The sequence below is a fragment of the Periplaneta americana genome, chromosome 4 (genome assembly GCF_040183065.1).
Source record: "Periplaneta americana isolate PAMFEO1 chromosome 4, P.americana_PAMFEO1_priV1, whole genome shotgun sequence".
NCBI classification, from domain to species: Eukaryota; Metazoa; Arthropoda; class Insecta; order Blattodea; family Blattidae; genus Periplaneta; species Periplaneta americana.
In genome coordinates this window covers 128,427,374-128,447,191 of record NC_091120.1, presented here as the reverse complement: position 1 = coordinate 128,447,191, position 19,818 = coordinate 128,427,374, and the positions used below count along the sequence as shown (strand labels likewise).

Genomic DNA, 19,818 nt, shown 5'->3' with positions numbered 1-19,818 from the left:
CAATAGTGAAAAAATGTTCAAGTCAAAGATAGTGAAGTAACAAAAATGCTTAAATAAAAACTAATAGTCTGTTCAAAACTGTTGGAGACCTCTCAGATTTCGAAAAATATAAAAGTGTCTACAAATGATCAGTACAACTTGTAGACTGAATTAAAAATAACCAAACAAAATATCGCAGTGAGAATTTTTGCAATTGAAAGAGCATCTCTCCAAGTTATTATACCTCTACATATGCATCCAAGTGATAATTCAGTTCCTGCCGGGTTCGTGCAAGCATTATTTAATCCACAGTCGTAATGGCTGCCTCAACTCAGTCCGTTGTTTTAGAAAATTGTAAATTATGTTTTAGTTAATGACGCTCGCAACTGTCGAAATTATATCAGCGTCGCCGGTGTGCTGGAATTTTGTCCCGCAGTTCTTTTACATGCCAATAAATCTACTGACATGAGTCTGTCGCATTTAAGCAAACTTAAATCCCATCGACCTGGGCCGGGATCGAACCTGCAACCTCGAGCACAGAAGGCCAACACTCTACCACTGCGCCATCCAGGCTTTGGATCGCTCGAATCACGAACGGGTGTTCGGTACATCACGTCTTTAACATAACCCCATAAGTAGCAGTGCAGAGGTGTGATTTCCGATGAGCAAGATGGCCATGGAATTGGGCCATCTCTGCCAATCCACCTTCCAGGAACTGTTCATCCAAAACTTCACGCACAGCCAAACCCCAGTGTGGAGGTGCTCCATCCTGTTGAAACATGACATTAGGTTGAATGTCTTCCAGTTGCAGGATGACAAATTCAGCGAGGCATGTCCAGGCACACATTGGTTGTGATTGTTTCTTCTGTAAAGAATGGCCACAGAATGGCCAAAAGTTTCGATTGCGTATGACCCCATCCCCAGATCTACACGCGAGTCATGGAGATTTTTGAACTCCATGATCCTGACATTATGGCGGTTTAGTGGGCCAGACACGATATGTTGCTTCATCATTGAAGAGAAAACGCTTGAGTAATGTTTCATCATTGTCAATGTGCTCCAACATGCCTACAGCAAATTCTATGTGTCGTGGTCTATTGTCTGGTTGAAGAGCTTATACCAGCTGCTCTTTGTAGCCATAAAGACACAAATGCTTGTGTAGAACTTCGTGAATCGTCGATCGTGGTAACTGCAATTGCCTGGCAGTAGTGCGAACTGACTTGCGAGGGCTACATAGGCACGAATCACTCACAAAGTCCATTTTTATGCACCCATGCTTGGTCGGCCAGCTCCCTTCCGCTGCAGAACATTGGCAATTTCCATGAATTTGGTGTGGCACTCCCGGACAGAGAATCGTGAAAGTGCCTTTTGAATCATTCACTAAAATGTTATCACTTATTCATGTGCAGTTGTGAGTAAAACATGCCTCTTATCCATGTAGATGTCGCAAGGGCAGTTGCTTTGGTGGAGGATGGACGCAGTCTTTGTTAAATGGCTCAGGTCACTGAAGCATCACTCTGTAGTATTCACCGTGCAATGCAACGTTATAAGGAACTTGAAACATACAAGAGACGGGAATCTGGCCGTAGGGGGGGCTCACTTCTCGGGGATGATAGATTTCTCAACCTTCAAGTTCTGCGTGATCACCATACCGCAGCAGTACAGGCAAGAAATCAACTGGAAAATGTCAGGCATGTAAGAGTGAGTGAGCGGACAGAGTTACAGAAGCTAATCTTATGTCCAGAAGACCTGCATATGGACCCCAACTCGAGCCACGGCACAGGGAAGCACGCCTTTGTTTTGCGAGGCAGCACAAAGGCTGGACTCCAGAGCAGTGGGCCTATGTCCTCTTCACTGATGAGAGCTGCTTTGACCTGAGGTCTGCTGAGGGATGAGAAAGAAAGTGGAGAAGGCCTGGAGAGAGGTACTCGTCTGTTGCTTTCTCCTCGAGGACTCCATTTGGGGATGGCTCAATAATGGTGTGGACTGGTATCAGCAATGTGGCCTGCACTGAGCTCGTGTTCGTCAATCGCGGGACCCTTAATGCACAAAGGTACATCAAAAAGATCCTGGAAGACATGTGATGCCCTTTGCACCTTTCATTGCTCAGAACTTTATACTCATGCACAATAATGTCCATCTGCATACCACTCATGTCGTGCCTACAGAAACTTGGGATATGAACCCTAGACTGGCCAGCTCGTAGTCCCGACATAAATCCAAATGAGCATGTGTGGTTTGTGCTCTGAAGGAATGTCCAACGACGTGACATGAATACCTTGGCGCAGTTAAGGGCAACATTGCTGGAAGAGTGGAATAACATCACTCAAGAGGCCCTCCAACCGTATGTGGGCAGTATGCCTCAACACTTAAAGGCTACCATAGATGCCAGGGGCGAAAATACCCGTTTTAGTGCTTAGTGACCTCAAAAGATACAGTGTAAACATTAACTTTGTTTTCATTGGCCTTAAATTGACTAAATCGTGATGCAAGGTAGGTAATTTTAAAAAAATTTCAAACTTTCAAGATATGCGAAAGTTAGGGAAAATTGTGAGTTACATGCATGTTGCTAATATTATTTCAGTGTTTTCTATAATCGAATATGTTGTTTTCATAAATATTTGAAGGGAAATATTTTTCTATTACAATAAATTAAGATTTTTATAAAAATGTTATGTTCCAATTTTTGCCAGTCAGTGTAATCTACAGTATATACATCATTATTAACGTACTATCAAACAGTGATTATTCAATCATAGGTTAGCACAAGGCTTACTATAGGCCTAATATTAACAATATCAGTGATTATGATCATGATGATGTAAATATTTTACAATAAAATTAGGCAAATTCTAACTTATAATGTAAATGGATCAAAATTGTTGCTATACAAATTGACAGTTCTAAAGCTTTTGGAAGACATAGGAAAGAGATTTAGAATTTCTATGGTAGATAATACTTTGACTTCTCATGCATTTCACAGAAACACGAAAGCTAACGTTGTTTATGTAAGATTTACATAAGAACCTCGATTAAAAATACAGCATCGAGATCGTGGAATCTTGACACTTAAAATAATTACAATTGTCTCGTAACTATTCTCGAAGTGATAGGACAGAAACCTATAGGAACATAATGATATGAATTTGCATTGAATATTTTCTAATGTAGTCGAATAAGATGTAAATTAACAGAATTGCAGTGCTGATAGACATTCCCATTTTTCCCCACTAACAAACAGTATCAAACTCGGTGGTCACAGTAAACATAATTTTCCAAGGAAATAGTTCCAAAATGTTATTTTTCACAACTTATTTATATTCCAAAGCATCTTTGTCAATATCAAAAGCTTCCGAAATTTACTTCTTCCAACTTTCTATTTTTCCAAACTATTCACAATTTCTTTAAAGTTTCAATTATCTATTTGTTAAAATGGCACTTTTTAAGTCAGGTCTATGCATTACATGCATTAGAAATTTAATTATACAATTTCAAATTGTGTAAGATGTCGCATCATATTTAAAAATTTAAATTGAGTCCAATTGCCCGTAAATATGTTCACATTTCACTTCTTTCCCTACATTCTTCATATTTCTAAATAATGTTCATAATAGCCTATGTAATTTACTTCTTCAAGATTTGGAGCACGTAGGTGCTGAGTGTATTAAACAATAAAGAAAAAAAAAAAAACACAGACACACACCCCTCTCTCTCTCTCTTCGTTGAGTTGAACATACTTTCTTTCTCCTACAATTCCAGTATTTTTTCCTTCATTTTTTTCAGCATGCTTGTAATATAAATATCCATCAATATATTATGTAAATGTCTTCTCCTACCCCAAAAATTTACAATTTCGCCATAATATTTACAGTAAGTTCACACGAAATAATATATGATAATTCAATACAACAACATTTGTCATCAAGAAAACGTACAAAGAGGTTGTCATGGTAAGAATGTTCCAGGAAAAGCGGTTTGGGAACGACTGATTGGAGAAACAGAATTGAGATATATATGGAGTGGGGAAATGAAGGCAGTATTGGAACTCAGGCTATGTTGGGAAAAAGGAATAGGGCAAAATGGGTTGGAAAAACTGACTACCAATCGAATTCTAGACTATATAGGCACAAAATCTGTGCTTCAGTGGCTGGTCATAATATCTTTGAAAAATATTGGAGTGCAAGTGGTCAAATGACTTTATTGTCAAACGCCTGGCATTAGAAAACAACAACAACATTTGAGTTTCAATCTTACTAATGTAAAGTATTAAAAGTGAATCCAGCTTAGGTAATGATTAAGTTACAGTACTAACAACATTCTAATTGTATGATAACTGAATATAAATAGCCCCCCCCCCCAAACCATTTCACATTCAAACTCACAGTCACTCTCTCTATCCGGTGTGTATTTGCTATATATACTTTCTCACTATACCTGTGGAAAATGATTTCAGTTTATTCAATTGTGAATGGAGGTTTTATGCTGCAGCAAGTTATACTTTATACAGCTTACATGTCAGCAATGAATGATGATGATGTTTATTATTATTATTATTATTATTATTATTATTATTATTATTATTATTTAGTCAACTGGCCAGAGACAGATCTGAACCTCACAAGTGATACCAACAAGGCACTACTCATGAGGCAACTAGGCCAGGAGATAATGGGGTATGGTGGCCACTTTCTTTCCCCCTCCGTTGCATACATCGTCGACTAGATACCGTACATATTACACTAGCCAAACTTCAGATGCATACAAACAATTTGTTATTTCTCTGACACACATAGTAAAGTGAGATGCCTGATAATACATATACATATCAGCCAGAACCTCAATCAGAGGATATAATATTATTATTATTATTATTATTATTATTATAATAAAATGCATATACTATATGTCAACTGATTGAAGAGCGCAATAGTAACCAAAACGTGAGTATAATAAAATTGATGTTCAAATTTTGGACACATACACTGAAGTAGAGTATCCACCGACCATTGAACACTAATATTGCTCACTTTTATCACTGCCAATGTGGTACTACCAATTTTCAATATATATATGTAATTGTGAAAGTCGCCATAGTCTTAGACTGTGGTAGTAGGCCTATTATACGACAGGTTAGGTTAGGTGTGTATTATATGACAGATTAAGTTGGTTTGAGATGTGTAGTATTATGCGAGAGATTAGGTTAGGTTAGGTTAGGTTAGATTAGATTAGATTAGGTGTGTAGGCCTAGTATTATTACTATGTTGACGACACAAACTCAATTCTCTGCTTAAAATTACGTTACATTAACGAAATTTGGCCGTATTCTTCATTCATGCACGACGATTTTCGTATATAAGAAAGGTACGTATTTGGGGTGCGTTGGGTGGGGTGGAGTGGGCATGCAGCTCTCCCAGTTTATAAATCCAATGCATTTTCAAGGTATTTAGCAATTTCTTGTAGTGCCAAGGACATTAGTAACCTTCGCCAAGAGAAAACTTACCAAGTAAGGTAGAAAGGTGTGAAAACTAATACTAAAAGCATACCTTCTGCACAAATTCCACTGTTGTAAGAAAGAAGTAATACTGTTATTGTCATATAACTGAAGATGTGGAGACAATGATTTCTTCTAGTCATCTTGATACTGTTTCAGTTTATGGTAACCTACAGACTGAATTAAGAACTGCTGCAGATAACGTAGGGATCACGCAGGATATTGTTGTTTATTTTCTTCTTTAAAGTTCTTGCACAATGATCTGTGATGCTAAGACTAGGTGTAAACGTTGTTAAATACTACATTTCACAACCTGCGACGTATTGTCTGAAACACAAAGAAAGACAGGAATACTTAGCATTTTTCTAGACATAGTTCAAATTTAATACAATGACAATAATTCTAGACATAGTTAAAATTTAATAAAATGATAATAATTACAATACTTTTTCATTATTTACTCAGTCTATTTCACAGTGTCACATGGTATAGGAATTTTAAACAAATATTTCAAATTACGTACACACATACAAACATACATAAACCTCTAAATTAGGGTTACCAGATTGTACGGTTTTACCCAGAATAATATGATTTTAGCTCTCTTTGTTCCGTGTAGGATGTGAGTCTCTAACTGTACGCCAAAAAATGGTCCGGTTTCAATTTTCAAATCCCGCGAGTAGTTCGGAATCGTTCTGATTGCAATGTTAACTACAGTGGCGGCATAGTATTCGAAGTGATATTACAGTACCAGGAAGACGGAAGTGATTATAGGTTTGTTTGTATACCTACATCTGAAGTTGGTTAGTGTAACATGTAACTAGACAGCGATGTGTGCAACGGAGGGGGAAAGGAACCGGCCACCCTACCCCATTATCTCCTGGCCTACTTGTCTCATGAGTGATGCCTTGATGGTGTCTTCAGACAGTTGACTAAACAACAATTGGTGCACAAGAACTGAAAAATATTTTAATTGTAATAAAGTTTTTGCTCATCATTTTCCAATCACATGCAATTTTCAATCACAGTTATAAAATGGAGGGATGAAAGGAAGAGACGTACTGCATATCCCGGATTTCCATGCAAATGCATGTTTTTATATAAGCTTGTTACACTTCTCAAACTTTGCAAATATTCGTTTTAAGACTTATTGATTCCAAATAACTGTACTTTTTCCGTGCATGTTTGCATGTTCTGGCTTTGGGGGGGGGAAGTAAATTCATGCATAATGCATATTTTGAAGATTTTAGATTTAATAGCACATATTCTGACTTTTATATTAGGCCTACATATTATGTTCCTTTTTCTCGCTAGTGTATGTATTATGTTAACTTATAGTGCTATTTATAAATGTTACTTTTCAGAATCTGGTATTTGCATCTTATTTGTCTATTTAGGGGGGGGCTTCCTGCCTGACAACTCTCTGGATTTTTCACTAAATCCTCTTTCCTTGTTACGCTGAATTTCCAATCCCCAACTCTCGCTTGTCACAAACTTGAGGCCAAAATATTGGCAAAAAGGAAGACATAAGCAGAAGGCTTGCAAACTGCAATTTGGTATACATTTGTGTCGAATTGAGAAGTGTTTTTATAGCTCCTGTTAGAACTCCAAGAGGAGATCTTGTGCCTACCGAGGGAAAGGAATGTTTATACAGACGGGCGATGCTGTAATTTATTATGATTGTTGCAATAAAGACGTATGTAGGTAGGACTACTTGTGCATTTGGAGGGGGGGGGGGCGCGATAGCGTTGTGGGTTAAGGCATAACGCTGAAGTCTAAAGGTTCTGGGTCCGATACCCAATGGGGTCAGTCATGCGAAAATGCAACTTTGTCACAAATTTCTTCGCTTAAGTACGGTATGCACCTATCACTTCTTGTGACGTAGAAAATCATTTTCTGTGTTCAAGAATGTGCTCCAAATAAACACACAAGCTTAAGTGAAAAAAATTTGGAGAAAATAGTTTTAGTACATTGTTGCAATAGAAAATAAAAATGTAACAAAGTAGAACTCGATAAATTTTTATAGTGCACATTTTTACTGTTTTTCGCTTCATTGTGCATGTTTTGTCAAGTAATGTGCGTGAATGCAAGCATGTTTTAAGACTTGATAATGCATGGAAATCCGGGCTCTACTTATCAGACATGAACTTCGTGTATACTTCAACAATGATGAAGACTGTAGTGAACTTTACAAGAAGATTTTGTTAGACAAACAACTGCTAAATATGTCTTCTTAAAGTGAATACAGTTAACACATGAAATGCACAAGTGATAGAAAGGACTAAGTTCACAGTAAAATTAAATTAAATTACAGCTTATTTAACGATGCTCGCAACTTACTGTCGAGATTATATCAGCGTCGCCGATGTGCCGGAATTTTGTTCCGCAGGAGTTCTTTTACATGCCAGTAAGTACATGAGGCTGTCGCATTTAAGCACACTTAAATGCCATCGATCTGGCCGGGATCGAACCCACAATCTCGAGCACAAAAGGCCGACGCTATACCGACTACGCTACCCAGGCCGACTGTTCACAGTATGATTGTATGTATAGTAATGCTGTAATAAATAATTTTAATCATATATCATAAATTCATAACGATTAATTTTATTAGTTAATATGGTACATAACACATCCTCCTCTTATAGGTACACTCAAAAGTACACCTTTTATTTTTAAAGCAAGTGCAATGTCGATCAATGATGTTTCTTATTTTCAATTTCCAAAACTGACAACACTACCCTAAATGCATACATACAAGGTTTATTCTAAAGTAAGATCCCAGTTTCCAACGATAATAAAAATTCTAATTACTGTATTTCTTACTGAATTTATAGTAGAGAATCAATTCATTCAAATTCAGAATTAATGCTTCATTGAGAAATAGTTCTGTTAAGGATTTTATATAAACTATTTTGCGGTTTACGCAACTAAACAAAACTGAACTATGCCCTATTATGGGACCGCTATGGTGGTTGACAGGAGACACTCCCTTGAAGCTACAGCAAAGACGTTTTGGCATGGAATGATGGGGTCATAGGTCCTGCCGACGCGTCGTCGCGACGATCAGATTTGTGAATAACTATGATTATCGCCAGAACAGATGTCAAAATAATTTCTTCGGCCCAGTCTCTCTGTTTTCGACCGTCAATAACACCGGCCCGCTAACAAACATAGGTACACATTTCGCCATTATTGACACTCAGTTTTTTCACAGTGTTGCCAGATGACAGCAATTTTAGGTACAGGGCGAGATGGCGAGAGTTTTCCCACAATAAAGGGTCGAATTCCGTATCTTAGTATTATGTGTATTTTTCTTGCAATTTTGCCACTTATGATGCTAGTGTAGTATGAATTTTCACTTCTGGACTTTGTAAAGTTACAGTATGTATTATTTACTTTTTATATTAATAAGTTTTTATTAATAACTTTTCTCCTTTGACCGTTTATATAGAGCGATTCTGCATTAGTACAATATGTATTCTCTTAAGCCAGCTTTAGAAATTGTAGTATTTTCTATAGTTGTGAACAAAACATAACGACGTCAGTTCCGAGCCCTCCCTCTTTACCAGCATCGTGTACTATAGTGAGAACAAAAGATGGCCCTCTAGGCGGAGTAATGGGACAGGGACGTTAAGATTATATGTTCAAATATATGTAAAATAATAATTTACTTTGAAAAATAAAACGAATTTAATAACAAAAATGAAAACTCGATAATTGAGGCGTCTAGAATCACAATCATCCAAGTCCATAAAACAAAATTTGTGCGAAAATGGAAAAAACTATTTCCATATATTTTTATTTTAATAGGTTATTTTACGACGCTTTATCAACATCTTAGGTTATTTAGCGTCTGAATAAGATGAAGGTGATAATGCCGGTGAAATGAGTCCGGGGTCCAACACCGAAAGTTACCCAGCATTTGCTCATATTGGGTTGAGGGAAAACCCCGGAAAAAACCTCAATCAGGTAACGTTTCCATATAAATAAACAATCTTGGGATATAAACATTGCTTCTATCAAGTATTTTATTATCATTAGATACATTCAAACAAATTACGCGAGTCCTAAGAATGAGGTTTTAAATCACGACGCTTATGTTACGGCGCGAAACAGCAACAGAATGAAATGGAATTTTAGGAAGGGGGCACTATGATCCAGCACTGCGTCCTTTTGCGATCTATTGCGCTAACTCTCAAGCTAGCAGCATTCCCGAACTCTCACCGTCTGACTACACTAAGGTCCGTTACACAGCGAAGGGGATCTGCGTTCTACCAAATACTCTATAACAATAATACTGGAAAGCTTGCCTGTTTAGCATTGCAAGCGGCGGCGAAAAGTGACTGTGCTGCTATCTAGCGGCTTGGATTGTTTATACATTCATTGCGGCGTGCTAGGTTACATGAGGAAAAACGGAGAGGTGTTCATCTGATGTCAATAAAAATGCAAATCAATAGCTTTATTTAGAGTCACAAGGTTCACAACATTTTAAATTAATAAGAAGTTACAAAGTTATTGGAATAGAAATGAAATGGCACGATTCTCGTATTTTCAAATGTAATTATGATTTAGTTGTGCATGACTTTAGAAACTTTCATATATCGCGTATTTCGTTCCTTGGCTAATGGTTTACCATTTTATTTTTGATGTAACAATTTTATTAGCACATTAAAATATTTGTCAGTGAAGATACTGGCACAGTCGCTGCTTTAGGGATAAAGCCTGTATCTTCTATTTTATCTTTTACATCAAGCAATTGTGATTTTAAAATTTCTGCAGGCATTGTTTGTTTTGACTGCACGCATTGTATTCTTCACCTGACATAATTAGGAACATTAAATCCAGACGTTTGAGATGAGGAGGGCATGTAGCACATATGGGAGAATCCAGAAATGCATATAGAGTGTTAATTGGGAGGCCGGAGGGAATAAGACTTTTGGGGAGGCCGAGACGTAGATGGGAGGATAATATTAAAATGGATTTGAGGGAGGTGGGATATGATGATAGAGAATGGATTAATCTTGCTCAGAATAGGGACCAGTGGCGGGCTTATGTGAGGGCGGCAATGAACCTCGGGCTCCTTAAAAGCCATAAGTATGTAAGTAAGTAAGTATTGTTTGTTTTGATAGAAAATAACTTATACGTAGTTTGCTTTAAAATTTTGTACATTCTTCGAATAATGAAACCAATGGTTGGTTTGCAAATGGTACTTCTGAAATTTTTACGTCAGTTGAAGTGTGTCGATTATGCCTATCTCTACCTAATTTAACGAATCCCTCAAAGTGTCTGTTTTAGCATTATAAGTTATGTTTTCCTTCAAAGACATTTTGTCTTCAACAATAATAGTTAACTTTTTCATTCAATGGTAAAATATCGGATTTTATTTTTAATAATTAATTATAGAATAGTGCAATTTATACCGGGCCTATACCAAATTCATGAAGTCAATTTTTGAGAGATCTAACTGTTGGTAAACATAATTTTCTTCTTAGAAATCTTTTGTCTTGAGGTGAAGATTAATGGAATGTTGCGGCAAAACTTTATCGTTTCCCCATGTTCCCCATGTCCTTCTTTTTAAGCACACTTGTGACTAATGAATTCATCATCTTTAACAATTTTAATTAAATCGGCATTTGGACTTGCTCTGTTTAGAGCTGTCATTTCCGCTTGAGCTAGTTTTTATCTTTTAGGATTTCTTACATGGTAAAAAAAATGATCTTAATTTAGTGAAATATTAATAATGCCTTTAAAATATAGGACTAGGCAAATTATTTGTCCGAATAACTACCTGAATCACTTATTATGAAAAAAACACGAGTCCACTTTCTTCACAAAACCAACAATTCACATTTTTATGTTACGCATTCCAAGACACACTATTTGGATAAAAAAGTAAAGACTTTCAATTTTTTATACGGAGAAACTATAAAGAAACTGTGTTTTATATGAACAATGTAAAGTAGATTTATGCAGCTTAGTAACTGTTTCAGTTAACACAGAGAATATGTCATTGCTAATGCACTATCTAATTACACGATGGAGTAGTATGGTCTGTCGTTTCTGTGTAATGTCAGAAAACCCGCATCTTCCTCGATGCAAGCTCTAAGATGTTTATTTGGGATCTTCGCGATTCTTTAATTGTGCTTTGATTTTCACTCATATTTTCGGAAGAAGGAGCTGTTAAGTTCTATGAAGGAATAACTATTATCTTCAGTCTGTTATTAAAAACAGAATATTAAAAATTAACAGTCCTACGACTGAGACGTAGATGGGACGATAATATTAAAATGGATTTGAGGGAGGTGGGATATGATGATAGAGACTGGACTAATCTTGGTCAGGATAGGGACCAATGGCGGGCTTATGTGAGGGCGACAATGAACCTCCGGGTTCCTTAAAAGTAAGTAAGTAAGTACGACTGATTTAAAACTTCGGTATACTTTTGCAATTTATTACACGTACCCCTCATGTTTCGAATTATGGTTATTGAATTCCGATAATCAAAAGTGATATGAATATATTTTGTGAATTTTGTACATAATATATTCTATCCCTCTAATTTTAAACGTTTCGTCCAGAACTGTTGACAGCGTTTTTAGTTAGTGCTCGCATTTTACTTATGATATGTTTGTGTTTTGTTTTTTAAAGAAGTTTAGATAAGGACGCAAATAGCGATAGTAGCTGACGCGCCCTATTAAACCTCATTAACTAAAACGTCTATCTGCGTTTATTTACCTATACATGGTGTATCTAAATTGGTGTCAAATATTTCGGGGACGTGTTCCTAACACCAAAACATTACAAAAAGTTCCTATGAACATTGATCTTAAAATAATTTATTTCAGAGTTACAAAACAAAATTTAATGTTACAAAAATTGCTCGAAGTGGCTTCCTCCTGCTTCGATGTGTCCCCTAAACCTGCGTTACATGCTCTGGCGTACTCTGTTGAAAATCCTGGAGTGTTTCGTATTTCGTGAAATACAGTTTGCCTACGCTCTCAGAATATCAACATTAAGTACAGGAGTCGCATAAACCAGACGAAGATATCCATTGGATTCAAATCAGGCGATCGAGCAGGCCATGCAATGAATCCCCTTCGACCAATACATCTTTGGGGAAATCGATCATTAAAAAATTACGAACTATCAGACTGAAATGAGCTGGAGCAGCATCATGTTAAAATACATTCGTTGGATGACGTCCAGAAGCACATCATCAATTAAATGATGCAAATCATTTCGTTCTGTTCAGTCACAGAATACATTTTCTTCCGATTTCTTTGCTCTACAAAATACAAACAAACAAAAAATCATCAAACAATCAGCGGTTAATGAAGGGACAAATCCTTTAATAACTCCCTAACGAATGTTTTCAGACCCATGTTCTTATTAACTTTTTTAATTGTTTTTATGTTAGGAACACGTCCCCGAAATATTTGACACCGATATAGATACACCCTGTATGAGCATAGCACACCTAAAAGACAAAAGCAAATAACTGTAGTACCAGTAGTAGTAGTAGTAGTAGTAGTAGTAGTAGTAGTAGTAGTAATCATCATCATCATCTTGTAACAGAAAAGTAACATTCTACTGGTGTTTACATGACTACTCCCAATATCTATCTTTTGGAAATCTGAAGAAAGTTCTAGCATATTTTGCTAGGCATATTTTTACAAAACACAGAACAAACATTTCCACATTTAACTGATAGGCTACAACTATAATGAGAATAATCCTTAGGACATCTTGTGTTTGTCGAAGAACAAAGCTCAAAAACACAGTTCAACGCGCTATTCGTCACATCCTCGCTGCCTACAATCCCTGCCGCTAGATAGCACTGGCGAGTCATTCGCCACTTTTACCGTGAACTTTCCGGTATTATCATTGTAGAGTATTTGGTTCTACGCTCTACGCATGCGGTCGATGAACGGATAGCCCGTTCTTACACAGCAACGAGGATGTCAGTTCGTGTTCGTTGTTCGAAATGAATGTAAAATCAGCGCAATGGATTGTGGGAGAAAGTAAACAGTCATGCAAGGTCAAGTTATTGATAATGATTTCTACCCATTCTCAGCAGAAAATATAAAAATGGGAATTTCAGATCATAATGCTACATTTTTACATATAAAATTAGAAGCAAATGCTGAACCTAAAGCTAGTAATAAGTCCGTCAGCTATAAAATATCATTTGATGAGTCAAATATAGAATACTTTAAATCTATGCTCCTAAAAGAAGACTGGTCTGATGTGTTTAACAAAACAGATGTACATGAAAAATCAGTGGAATTCATTAACACTGTAACACATTATTTTAATATCGCATTTCCAATTAAAAAAATTATTCTTTCAAACAAAATGAATAAATAAAAAAATTGGATAACGAAAGGAATCATAATTTCTTGTAAAAGGAAAAGACAATTGCACAATATATGTCAATATACAAATGATTTAAATCTCAAACTATATTATAAAACATATTGTAACATCCTAAAAAAAAGTAATCCATAAGGCAAAATTAAATTACAATCAGGACTTCATTTTGAGAGCAGAAAATAAAAGTAAAGCAATTTGGGATGTGGTAAAAAGGGAAACCGGGAAAAAATCAGACACAGCAAAAGTCAATATTGAATTATTAAACAATGGTAGCTTAATTGAGAGTCCACATAAATTAGCTGAAGTATTTAATAACTACTTTGCAAATGTTACGCAAACTTTAGAACCTGCACCAACAAGGAATCCACAGCCAACCTTTCAACATACAGGGAATAAAAGTACAATTTTTTTTAAAACCAGTAACCACAAAAGAAATTCACAAAATAATGGGAAACCTAAAATGTAGCCTGGCATCTGGAATTGACGAAATCCCAGATGCAGTAATAAAAGCTTGTAATCATCTTCTAGCTCTGCCAATGACAGACATCTGTAATTTATCCTTAGTCACTGGTAAATTTCCAGAGATCTTTAAAGTAGCAAAAGTTTGCCAAATTTTTAAGAAGGGAGTTAAACAAAATATTGAGAACTATAGGCCTATATCCCTATTATCTGGGTTCTCGAAAGTCCTTGAAAAGGTTATGTACAACAGATTAGTCTCATTCCTAGAATATAATAATATACTGTCAAATTCTCAGTTTGGTTTTAGAAAAGGTAAAGGAATCAATAATGCTGTAATATCGTTTATCGAATCAATCCTCAATGCTAAAAACAATAAAGAACAAACCGTTGGACTTTTCCTGGACCTTAGCAAAGCATTTGACATGGTTAATCATGAAATTCTAATCCGGAAACTACAACAATTTGGCATAAGGTGATTAGCAGGGAACTGGTTCATCTCGTACTTAAGCAATAGGGAACAGGTTGTACAAATTGGCTCAGTAAAATCAAAATCCGTTCCTATGCCCCATGGTGTCCCTCAAGGCTCAATTCTTGGTCCAATATTATTTCTCCTATACATAAATGATCTCCCGTTAAATATAACTGAAGGGAAAACTGTCTTATTTGCAGATGACACAAACATAATACTGAGTGATAATAAGGAAGAGAACTTGCAAATGAAAATTAATGCAACATCAACGAAACTAGACAAGTGGCTAGCAAATAATAAGCTTAAATTAAATGTAAATAAAACTGTCTATGTATCTTTCAATCAATATCCAACTGACCAGATTCACATAGTTCTTAGTAATACCATAATTAAGGAAGTAGAATGCTCTAAATTTTTAGGTATATGGATAGATTCCAGTCTAACATGGGAAAAGCATATACAACATCTAACTGAGAAGCTGAGTCGCTTATGTTATGCTTTTCGAGTCCTTGCGAAGATATCATCCATGGAACTTCTAATGTCAGTCTATTTTGGATATGTTCATTCAATACTATCATATGGCATTATTACTTGGGGATCTTCACCAAAAGTGACACAAGTCCTCAAATTGCAGAAAAGAATACTCAAAATCATTAAAAAAGTTCCTATTCGGACTGAAAGTATAAAAATCTTCAGAGAACTAAAAATCTTACCTGTACCCTGTATATATATTTTAGAAACAGTGTGCTTTATTCATCAAAACATAGATTCCTTTAAAACAAATTCAACCTATCATGAGTATAACACCAGAACATCCCAAAACATACATCTGAATTACCACAGGCTTACCAGAAGTCTTAACAGCATATCACATAGAGGCAGCAATTTATATAATAAACTTCCACAGAAAATCAAAGAACTTAACTTAAGAAAATTCAGAAAAGACGTAAAGAACATTTTATTAACACACATGCCATTTTGCACAAATGAATATCTAAATTTAAAATTTTAGAATTTAACGTTTCTTGATACTGCCCTTGACCATTTATGTTTCAGGTAACTCAGAGTTGAAGAAAAGACAGGGAAAAGCAAAAAGAGAAGATACTAGATAGAACAGTGGAAACTGAAGACCAAGCTTGTCCTATAATATTAAACTGTTAAATTTATTTAGAATTAAGTCTATTTTTGTATTATATTGTATGTTATGTCATTTTTCTTGTGTACTGACGACGCCATGAATGCTTGTAATTCTATTCGGCTAATAAAGATCTGATCTAATCTAATCTAATCTAATCTAATCTAATCTAATCTAATCTAATCTAATCACATGCTCTTCACCACCTCTTAAGGTAGGCCCATACGGAACAGGCTACGAAGTGTTTATATTCTCCAAGTATTCATTGAGCTGACTGTACTACAAACAAGTTGTAGCTGCTTATTTTATCTCCCAGAGGATCAAAAAACTTAACAAAGAGCACGATCACGGATAGGCTACATTCTATAGTTACTCATCGGTTATTGAAAGTCACTTTTTCACAACTCTTTATGTAGATTTACACGAAGATGAAAACAAGTATTTTAATTAGGCCTACTTTCGTATGTCTATCGAAACATTCGATGAACTAATTGAACTACATAAAGAAAGTATTTAATTACAGACTTACTAGAGCCAGACGATTTGAGTGTTCGTTTGGGATTCCAAGTAAGAAGTGACGCATTTTTCATCGTCCGCTGAATGTAGAACTTGATTAGATAATATCTATTATTAAAACCTGTTGCCTCTTACGTCATTTCGTAAGATTTCGAGATGGCTTTCGAAAATACCTACTGTTATAATTATACGGTTCGAAGATTGCGAAGCGCCATGTAAGTACAACAGGTCTTTGAATTCTTTCACAGACCGTTCTGCTAAATATTGTTACTGCTGATACATTTCCTTGGAAACATTCGGAAATCCATTAAGTATAAAATAAAGAGAAAGAGCGCGCTATATTTCAGCGTCTTTGAAACTTTTCACCATAGTACAGTCGCGTTTCATACAATAGCAATGTAGCCTACAAAGCAAAACACAACACTACATTAACGATAAATGGCAACATCACATTTCTTCTCAGTTTCTTTATCAATTTCGTAAAACTGAGGAATAACATTTTTACATCTTGTCATGCCTTTAATCTTGCATCTGTGTTCTTATAATCTTCGAACGTCCATATTGCCAAGTTATTAATCGATTTTAGTAATTTTTTATGAGTAAACCTGGGATAGTATTTAAACTCTAAAAAATCACATTTCGTCACATAAATTGTCTTAAAATATTGACATACGCCATACATAGGCCTACATACATACATACATTACATACGTATAGTGTTGTTTATACATCTTATATATTAAACTAACCTTTCACATGACCTTAAAATTCAAAATATATCAATAAAACTAAATTCATTATATTTTATGAGTTAAACACGAACACAGTGACATGAATAACATTAATTTACATACACCTATTACTTACATAAAAATGTGAAACTACATAATTCCGTGAAATTCATGTAACACTGTTGTTTGTACACTTACTCCACAGAGGGTAGTTACGTTTAGATGCACAGTAAACAAGCATGCAGTGTGCACAGAGTTGTCTTTCAGTCAAGGTCACTTTCTGTTAGTCTGTCATTGAGAATTGTGTACAATGGAGCGTCGTAAGGAGCTCAGTTACGATTTAAAGAAAGTTAATGTTCGCCTGGCTCTGAAGGGCTATTTGTATAGGAAAATAGGTAAAGCAGTGCATAAAACACATTCTACAATATAACACATTGTAGAAAAATTTCGAGATCATGAAACTTTGAATAACTTGGCAAGAAAAAGCAAGCAAAAATTGCTAAATGCGCGTGACGAGAGATTCATAGTCATTCAAGTTGTCAAAAATCCAAGAATAAGTGTTCGATAAATTCGAGTCACGATTGAAGAGTATTCATACACAAAGATCAGTAATCAAACTATCCGGCTTGTATTGTGGAAAAATCATTACCATGGCAGAAAACACGAAAGAGGCCGTACATTAGTGAGACAAATCGAGCTCGAAGATTAGACTTCGATAAATCTTTATGGTTCCGATGATATTCACAGGATATAGAGAAAGCCCAACACATAACGACAGAAACAACATATTATCTAGAGTGAAACACGGAGGTGCATGCATACTGTTGAGGGGCTGTATGTCTGCAAATGGTGTGGGGAATATTGAGTTCAAAGATGGGATTATGGATAAGTATGTGTACAATAACACTTTAAGGTCAAAAAAAAAAAATGCACAAAAAATGGGGCTGCCACTCGTGTTTATGTTCCAACAAGACAATGACAATAGACCTACTGCTCAAATCAATAACGATTGACTCATATGGAATATATCACAACAACTGCGAACACCTCCTCAATCACCAGGCTTAAACCTCATCGAACATTTGTTGGAAATTTTGAGGAGTGTGAGAAAGCAGACGTGTACAACAATAGAGGATTCCAAACGTGTAGTAAGAGAAAAAGGGCTAAAATCAAACCACAACGGTGTAAAAACTTGGTAAAATGAATGAGAAGGAGATGCCAAGCATTAATAAACTCGAAAGGTTATACTACAAGATATTAATTGATTTTCAAAAGTGTAAATATTCAAAGTGTACACAGAAGTTTATATTTCATTTTTTGACTTTAATATCTTACAAAATCCACGTGTAATAGTTCTCGCACATGAAAATAAATCAAATTATATATTTTCATAAGATAAATTAACGTTTTATTTTGAAAACAGAACTGTACAAACAACACATATACTGTATATGCCCTCAGAAGAGACAGTAACGTTAGAATTAAGACTGAAAATTGAACTTATGTACTATCCAAATAGCCTATTTATTATGCAAATTTGATTTCATTATAGGTACTTTACATGGGGAAAGTGTTAGAATTAAAATACAGGAAACTAACCTAAATTTAATACATAAATTCGATCTTACGTATTTTAAGTATCTTGGAGGAGAATAATAATCTTTGAATTCAAATGGAAGGAAAGGGATTCGATGATACATTGCAGGTTACATCGGCTCCTGCCACTAACGAACAACGATCAGGTTGCATCGGCGCACTCCCACTAAGCAGCAAAAAGCACGTGGAGTAGGCTATTACTATTATTATTTATTCGAAATAAATGTCCACTTAAACGTTTCATGTTCATACAGAAAACTTAAATTACCGGTACTTTATATTCCAAAATTTAATTTAAATATTAGTAAGATACATATTGAAATATTAATAATGTGTTTAATAAAAATAATGAAAACGTTGCAATAAAATTGGTATTATGTTCAATTTGGCGGCTGGGTATCTCAGTTGGTAGAGCAGCTGGCTACGGACTGGAAGGTCCAGGGTTCGATCCCAAATGGCGACAAGATTTTTTTTCTCGTTGCCAAACTTTCAGAACGGCCCCGAGGTTCACTCAGCCTCCTATAAAATTGAGTACCAGGTCTTTCCCGGGGGTAAAAGGCGGTCAGAGCGTGGTGCCGACCACACTACCTCATTCTAGTGCCGAGGTCATGGAAACCATGGGGCTCTACCTCCATGTCCCCCAAGTGCCTCCATGGCATGTTACGGGGATACCTTTACCTTTTATTATATTCGATTTAGATAACTAGTAAGACACTACATTTGTTACTTTCAAATTATAAAGAATTCCGTTTATACGTTTCGATTGATAGGCTATTTATGACAAAAATCGAAAATAAAAGTACCAGTATCTAACATTTAAATAAACAGTTTAAAAATAATAAGCGATAAGGTAAGACTGTTAATCTAGCAGAATATTACTTTTACTTATTCAGACGTCTATGATTCTTAATGTATACGTAAAATTAAGAATCATTATTATTTCTAAATTAATCTCGATTGCTTCCTCTGTTTCGGAAGCCACAGTACGCCACTGAAAAATACTTCCTCCCACCCCCAGCATTATGTAAGCAATTTTTACCTTTTTCCGCGTTGGGCAATCAACAAT

General features: G+C 35.7%; 1 protein-coding gene across 7 annotated transcripts in view; it reads right to left on the bottom strand.

Moving 5' to 3' along the window:
- LOC138698191 (protein 5NUC-like) overlaps window positions 1-19,818 on the bottom strand; it is a 372,815-nt gene that overhangs the window by 99,392 nt on the left and 253,605 nt on the right. For 6 of the 7 annotated variants that reach the window (XM_069823952.1, XM_069823951.1, XM_069823945.1 and 3 more), the window contains one exon: window positions 5,523-5,797. In XM_069823952.1, the coding sequence (XP_069680053.1) occupies window positions 5,523-5,613 (91 nt within the window). In that variant the 5' untranslated portion in view covers window positions 5,614-5,797. Of the gene's footprint in view, window positions 1-5,522; window positions 5,798-6,262; window positions 6,402-19,818 lie in introns of those variants that run through there. The other variant, XM_069823947.1, reaches the window with a different exon arrangement.